The sequence below is a fragment of the Gigantopelta aegis genome, chromosome 10 (genome assembly GCF_016097555.1).
Source record: "Gigantopelta aegis isolate Gae_Host chromosome 10, Gae_host_genome, whole genome shotgun sequence".
NCBI classification, from domain to species: Eukaryota; Metazoa; Mollusca; class Gastropoda; order Neomphalida; family Peltospiridae; genus Gigantopelta; species Gigantopelta aegis.
The window spans coordinates 84,984,416-84,992,532 of NC_054708.1; the positions used below are offsets into that span (position 1 = coordinate 84,984,416).

At 35.0% G+C, this 8,117-nt stretch overlaps 1 protein-coding gene across 2 annotated transcripts in view; it reads left to right on the forward strand.

Moving 5' to 3' along the window:
• LOC121383341 overlaps nt 1–6,720 on the forward strand; it is a 113,254-nt gene extending 106,534 nt beyond the window's left edge. For both annotated transcript variants that reach the window (XM_041513306.1, XM_041513307.1), the window contains exons 3-6: nt 1,315–1,478; nt 2,059–2,219; nt 3,689–3,852; nt 4,326–6,720. In XM_041513306.1, the coding sequence (XP_041369240.1) occupies nt 1,315–1,478; nt 2,059–2,219; nt 3,689–3,852; nt 4,326–4,493 (657 nt within the window). In that variant the 3' untranslated portion in view covers nt 4,494–6,720. The remainder of the gene's footprint in view (nt 1–1,314; nt 1,479–2,058; nt 2,220–3,688; nt 3,853–4,325) is intronic.
• The last annotated feature ends 1,397 nt before the right edge of the window (nt 6,721–8,117 follow it).

Consider the following 8,117-nt stretch of genomic DNA (forward strand, 5'->3'; position numbering starts at 1 on the left):
AGGTATTTTCATATTAGTATCACAACAAATAGACAATCAGTTTACACAACAAATAGACAATCAGTTTACACAACAAATAGACAATCAGTTTACACAACAAAGAACTTCATTACAGGTTTAAGAAATTATAAAATAGTAGCAAATTTAATTACTCAAAATCAGCATGTCTAAAAACAGCATAAAGAAGTATTACTGTATTGAAAAGGAAAGTAGTTTCCATGCTAAATCCATACAAGATTGGGAGGGCAGGCAACTCCCACCTAGTGCTGGTGCAAAACCATAAGTTGGGCAAAAACCATAACAGATATTCCGGCAAAATGTGCTAACCTGAGACCTTTTTACTATGTTTTGCCATCTACTTTTAAAATTAGTTGTCATTCATGGACAAATGTGTAGTGATTTCTTTGCAACCCTGTATAGCTGTTTGGCAGTAATACTAATATGATTAAACATTGTAATCCAGATTCAGACATTTTTGTTCAATTCGGACAAAAATATGGGAGCCCATATGCCTATGGCTAAATCTTCAAATTAATATGGCTAAATTTGTTCTATGTTACCTGTTTAGAATTAATTACAAAGTTTAACAATGCCCAAAATATTCTCGGTCAGAAAAGTAATGTCATACGATTTTTATTTTCAAAAATGGGTCATGGGCGCAGTTGTTCCTATTTTAGTATTTTTTCCCAAACTGGGTCATTGGAGTAGAATGAGAAGTGGTAGGCTCGATGGTGAAAACTGATTGAAGTTTGCCTCGTTGGACTATTTTTAATCAAAGACATCACCAAGTCGCACTGGCCGGTCTGGGTTGATTCCCTGCCGGCGAAGCGGCGCTCGAGTATTAACTGTTATTGATTGATGATAACACACGGCCAGGCACAGATCATAGCTCCAAGCCCACCGTCACGCGCAGGGTTCGGCCATGCCACAAATACTCATTTAATTGGATTGATCAGCGAGCAAGATCTACTCGTTAACGCAGATCTATGCGAGTGACATCTTTTCTGGCGTGTGTGCACGTCACAACTGGTCTTCCCTAGGCTAGTTATAAGCCTCGATTGTAAGATTCTGTCAGGCAGAAAACTCGCGGAGCTGTAGAGATATAAATGATGGTTTCAGTGCTTATTGGAAATATGAATTATGTTTGTCGCAGTTACAGAATGCTTCTTGTTCAAGGAAACATGACATGGAGGTTAAAAAAAAATATAATAATAATTTTTGTTTGTATTTGAAACCAATGATATTAAGTTTTCACTTTTTAAAGATTATTTGAGCCTTAATTTTTAAATTTGTATTTGATTTCTATTTTTTCAGAGTGAGATTGAGCAAGAGCGGTTAAACAGTTTTGATTTAACCGAGTCAGAAAATCCACAACGTAAGACCAGACCAATCCATAAAACGTCTTCTGCCGATGCAGCCATGATGGCCACAGAAGAACTTCCTGTTTTCAGCTTACAGTCCAAACCAAAACGCAGCCTGTAAGTTTACATGTGTATAATTACCAATAGAAGATGATCAGTTATAACATTGTGGCACTACGTTTGTAGGTAGTGTTGGCCATTTAAGCTATTAATTTGTTTAATTTTTCTTACTGGTTGGAAATTTTTGTCTTGTAATATATATATATTGTAATATATATATATTTGTGAGATTAAAAATGAACGTTCTTTGTGATGTAAATTAATTTATAGGTACCGGATTCTCTTAACAGAACTGTTGAGGGTTTTTTTTTATTGAATGACATTAATTTTTTCACATTTTGGTCGCATGAATATTTTTTCGGAATACATTTTCACCTAAATTAATCTTAACATTTGCCTACACAAAAGTTTCCAATATTAACTTTATCTAAAAACGTGTCCAAACTTGAACTCCTATAATTGTTAGAACAACCAAGAACAGGTGTACAGAAACAAGTAGCCTGTAATCATTGTAAGAACTTGTATATTTGAAGAAAAAATTCTATAGAGTACATCTGTAAAAGGATCTTGCCTGTAAACCGTTAAACCTATATGTAACTGAAGACTTGCTTTATCAAGTGGTGTGTTGCTATTTCAGTGCCAGGAACATGAAGCGGAAGTTGCAGGCGTTGCGCCGCCGTCACACGGACACGTCACTGAGCGCGACGCTGAAGGGTGAGAACGGGAAGGTGACTCACATCAACCTGGACGAGGTTCACCAGTGGAGTCAGTCGTTCGAGAACCTCCTCACAAACAAAGGTAACAGCACCGGTTGTACATAACACATATACACAACAACACTAGAGCATATTTTTTAAGTAATCATCGTCTATTGGATGTAAAACATTTGATAATTCTATTATGTAGTCTTCCGAGGAAACCCGCAACATTTTGTCATAAGCAGCAAGGGATCTTTTATATGCACTTTCCCACAGACAGGAGAACATATGCTGTGGCAATTGATATACCTTTCGAGGGGTACTGGTAGAGGCACTGATTTTCAGTTTTAGATTTTTCCCTTTTCCGTTTCATAATGTTACAAATTCTGGGTTTTTCCGTTTCAGTATTAAACAAATTCTGTTTTTGTTTCACTCACACACACACACCGCAATTATTTGCTGGTATAAAATAAATAAATATGCAATGAGGCAAAACATGTCAGTAGTTTGTATTTATTTTTGGTTTAAATTTAAAAACGAATACGCCACGACACAGACTTCGGACATTTTTGGTTTTCTTTACGATATGGCATACAATATGCAATTACTGCATTCCTTTGTGACATCGGAAATACGGCAATGCCGCAAATGTTAAAAATTAATAAGCAAACATAACATAATATATCTTTCACTTGAGTAAATATCGGACAATTTTAGCTCACAATATTCGGTTTTTCCCGTTAAATCGCCAGGAATAAGCGAAGAAAACACGACTGGTAAAATGTCTAGATACTCTACATTAAACATTTGGCGTAACATACAAAGGTACTAGTGTCGTAGCGTAGCACAGGCAGATGTCAGTGTCCATAGTTTCTAGTTCGAAAAATAAATTTTAATTAATGAAATGGTTTATTTAAAGTTAAATAATGTTTTGGAAAAAAATTGGGAATTCCGTTTCAGATAGGTATTTCCGCGATTCCGCGATCGCGGGAAATCGGTGCCTCTACACTGGTTGGGACTGAGTTAAAACCTCATCAGAGAATGGGTCCACTGATAGGATTTGATCCTTTGACTGAAGTATGTCAAGCAAGCGCTCTACCAACTGTGTAGGCCAGTCCCAAAGCCACTTTATTTTTTAATCAGTGATAATAAATATTGTTTTAACTGAATTAAATGTATATATACTCACTCCAAAAAACAGTAACCAAAAACAATTAACCAATTTATTGTCAGTATGATCTGGTGTTTTTATTTGCAATTGCAATGATGTAGATGTCCATTCTTGTTCAATTTACGGTACTGATATTTTGGGCTGTTTTCGCTCAGGCATGTGTGTATGGTACATTATGAATATTGTTAAAGTAAGTTGATATACAGCTAGAAAGATGATCTATGAAAAGAAAACACATTAAGTAGCTTAATTTTTTGTGAGCAGTATATTTTGAGGTGACATTTTGTTGGAACTTTTAGTAGATTATCTGAACTATATATTAAATAATTTAGTTGTTCAGATTTCAGTAGTAAGGTATATGTTGCAATATTTTATGTTTGGTATTATTTTCCTTTCAGCTGGTTTGGAACTTTTCCATGGATTCTTGAAGTCTGAATTCAGTGAGGACAATCTGGAATTTTGGATGGCCTGTGAAAATTTCAAAACAACGAAATACAGCAAACTTAACTCAGCTGCACATAAAATCTACACAGACTTTGTCGCAGTGCAAGCACCAAAGGAGGTGTGTATTATTTTATTATATTCTAACTTCAGTTCACCTTTGTTTCCCAGTCTGACAGACCTCTGGTCTCCATACACACCTGGCAGCTTAATCTTTAGACTTTATAGAAGTGTGTAACTTCTACTCCTATATAATCTAATGAGATGTTCTGCCATTGTTGTCAAGCAAAACATACTCTATGAAAACCATCTCAAAATTCCCATTATTTTTCACAGGATTAGAAAGTAAATTAGCTAGTGTCTTTATCAAAGCTATTTCCGATGTTTCTTTTACTATTTCACACCAATGCTGTGTTCAAAATGGCAGTAAGTATGAATTCATGAATGTCCTGCATACAATATTCAAAATGGTTTCAAGAAATAAGCACCTGGTTTGGTTTAATTCAGTTATATATAACACCAGGATGGCTTAAAATTTCTATACATTTCATTTCATTAACATATTTTCACCAAATTTCATCTTCATTATTGCAGGTAAACCTCGATGCTAATACTCGTGTTAAGACGTTAGGAAACCTCGACACTCCATCCAGGTCGACATTTGACGAGGCTCAGAGACGTGTTAAAATTCTCATGGAGAAAGACTCCTACCCACGATTCCTAGAGTCAGACACTTACCAGCAGTTGTTCATCAAGTCGTGAGAGTGCCACGCTGGTCTTAAACATTTATCAGCAATTAGAATTAGTGAACAGCAAATCACGAGATGTCACGCATGTGTGTTAAACATTTATCAGCAGATTGTGAACAGCAAAACATGAGATGCCACGAGCATGTGTCAAACATTTACCAGCAGATCATGAACATGGCATTGTGACTGTGGTCTGTGTGTGTCAAGCATTTACCAGCAGATCATGAACATGGCATTGTGACTGTGGTCTGTGTGTGTCAAACAATCTCTGTAGTTTACCACTGTCAGTATCATGAACATCGTGCTTTAGGTGGAGAATCATGAAACACATGTTTTATTTCTCCATACATCAAGTTTGTAGCAGTGAAATATTATGTTTTTTGTTCATCAAGTTATCAGTATCGGAAAGTATTTAATACCCCAGTACATCAAGTCTGTAGTGTCATGAATTATTTAATTTCACTATTTATATCAAGTTATCAGTATCGGAAAGTATTTAATACCCCAGTACGTCAAGTCTGTAGTATCATGGAGTATTTTCTTATAGCTAAAGTTTGCAATATCATGAAGTATTTGATTTCCCTATAAATCAAGTTTCCAGTATTATGGAATATTTGGCTTCACTAAGGATCAAATTTGAAGTATCATGAAATTTTCCCAATAGATCAAGTTTACAGTATTATGAAATATTTCCACATAAAGTTTGCAGTATACATGTAATGAAATATTTTCCCATATATCAAGTATTCAGTATAACGATGAATTTCAGTTCCCTATAGATCAAGTATTCAGTTTAATGAAGAATTTGAGTTCCCTATATATCAAGTTTGCAGTATACATAAAATATTTCTCTATGGATCATGAAATATTTCCCTATAGACCAAGTTTGAAGTATAATGAAGTATTTCCCTAACAGCATCTGTTTGTGTTTGTGTTATTTTTATTTATGTGCAACATGAACTGGCCTTCATTTTACATGTAATGGTTGTATATTTAATATGAGCTGGTCTCTCTCCACACTTTATTATACTATATATTATAGTCGATCACTTTTGTTATGCATTTGTTATTGGAATCTTTTTTTCTTTTTTTAATGTTTAATTTATATGTTTGGGGAAAAAACACTCCATTTATGTTCTATTTTGTTAAACTGAAAAGATATATAATTAATAATACAGAATGTTAAACTGTTATTGGTACATATTTCTGCAAAGTGTGTTGTTGAAGTTGATACTAAAATTTATCATGATGGTTGAGAGAGAGAGAGAGAGGGAGAGAGAGAGAGAGAGAGAGAGAGAGAGAGAGAGGGAGGGAGGGAGGAGAGGGAGGGAGAGGGAGAGAGGAGAGAGAGAGAGAGAGAGAGAGAGAGAACAATGAATGAATGTGTGTTTGTTGCTCATAACATTGTAAATATTTCACAGATCTCCACAATGACATATATAGCGTGTGTCTGTATGTGTGAGTGCTTGTGTATGTGTGCGTAAACTCTGTGGGACATATTTTTAACTTAATTACTATTATACCTAGCTCATAAACAAACAGCTTTTGTTCAGAGTACATGTATGTGATTAAAAATATTAAAAACAGCTAAAGTAAAGCCACCTTTATGAAGAAATGTTTGGCAGAATCAGTAGGTCATTAACAAAAAGCTATAGTTAAACCTTTTAAATGAATAAACAGCTATAGAAGAACTTTTCATAAAACCAATGATAGGTGTTATTTAACTATTCATGATTAAAACAACTGTAATACATAAAACATCTCATGAACATTAGAACTTGTTTCTTGATGAAACGGGTGGTAAATGTAAACAGTTACATTAGAACTTGTATTTCATGAATGTTTTTCTCACGAGTAAACGGCTACAATAGAACATGTATTTCACAAACAAGCAGCTGTGGTAGACATCAGACCTTGTGGATACCAGGACCTATATTTTTAAATCTATCTTATCTATAATTTGTTAAAACTGTCATTGGGCATGGTGTGTGTTATGGTGACATCAGAGCCTATGATGGTTTTATGATATCGGTGCTCAGATAGCTTTGACAATATGTAGCCAATATTCAGTGTTTTTTTTACTCAGCATTTGATAATTAATTTTCAATCCCCATCAGAATGTTTATGTAAAACACTTAACATGCTTTGAACAGCGTGTTCCAGTGTCAGTTAGAAGATCACTTCAACATGGTTTCCTATTGTACTTGTGATTAAGAAAATAAACTTCTTATACCTTTTAATTTTTGTTTTGTGGTATTTTATTTCTTATATAATTGGTAATTTTCATTTTAGCAATGGTTACATGTAGTTTGTTTTGTTTAACGACACCACTAGAGCACATTGATTCATTAATCATCAGCTTTTGGATGTCAGACATGTAATACTGACATGGTCTTAGAGGAAACCTGCTACATTTTCATATTAACAGCAAGGGATCTTTTATTTGTACTTTTTCATAGACAGGACAGCACATACCATGACCGTATACACCAGTCATGGAGCACTGGTTGGGATGAGAAAAGCCTCAATGGGTCTGCTATGGGGATTGGATCCTACAGTCGAAGCACTTCGGACAAGCACTTTACCGAGCTTGATCCTGCCAATCTTTAGAAACAAGTGGATTTTGAAGTGTATACAATTATTGTTTTCCATCAAATACATGTACTACAGTCTCCAAAAACACTGATAAATTTAAGCAAAAAAAATTAATGTGTAATTAAATGGTCAAACAAAAGGTGTAATAGCTGAAATATTTTACACTAATGTCTAGAGAAAGGAACTTGTTGAATTTAGTCATGGACTGGGATGTGGAATTGTACTGCATGAAGTTGCAATTTGAAAAGAACCATTTTCATTTATTTCTAGATGCTACTATGGTTCAAACACGTTGTCCTGGGCTCACACAGCGTGGTAGTTCTGTGTATGACAGCCGTGTGCTCTCTCTGGGTTGGTGCTATGTAATGAGTTGTGTCTTGTGCAGGTTTAGGTTTGTTTTACCTGTATTGGGAGTAGCAGTCTTCCAACATGCGAAGTAAAGAATGTGTCGTCTCCAAGTGGCAGTCCCCTCATTAAAAAGAACAGTTCTATACTTGATTTTGTGAGCTTTTTAAGGCGTCCTACAGAACCCCTTTTGGTATACCAGTCGTGGTGCACTGGCTGAAACGAGAAATAGCCCAATGGACCCACCGACGAGGATCGATCCTAGACTGATCGCGCATCAAGTGAGCGCTTTACCACTGGGCTACGTTCTATTTCACATTGCGAATGAGTCATATTAACCTTCTCTTCTTTTAGCAGTCTCTAGTGGGAATACATGCCAGAATTTTATATTCATTTATATAGAATAGGATACAAGTGCGAGTGCGAATAATAGCCAGGGACTTGTCCCGGGACAGAAAAAAATTAAGCGCGTAATTTTGAAATTTACATCCAAAAATTAAATAGTGGGCCTTTAAAATTTTGATGCGCATGTCTAATTAATTAATATAATTAATAAAGAAAATTCTATTCATTAAATTGGGGGGTAGGGGGTGGGGGTAGAGTTGAAAATGGGCAGAATTTTGAAAATAGCAATTAGTAAAAAAGTTAATAGAATTTAAAGAAAAAAAGTTACAAGCCAAAAATAAATAAAAAAGAA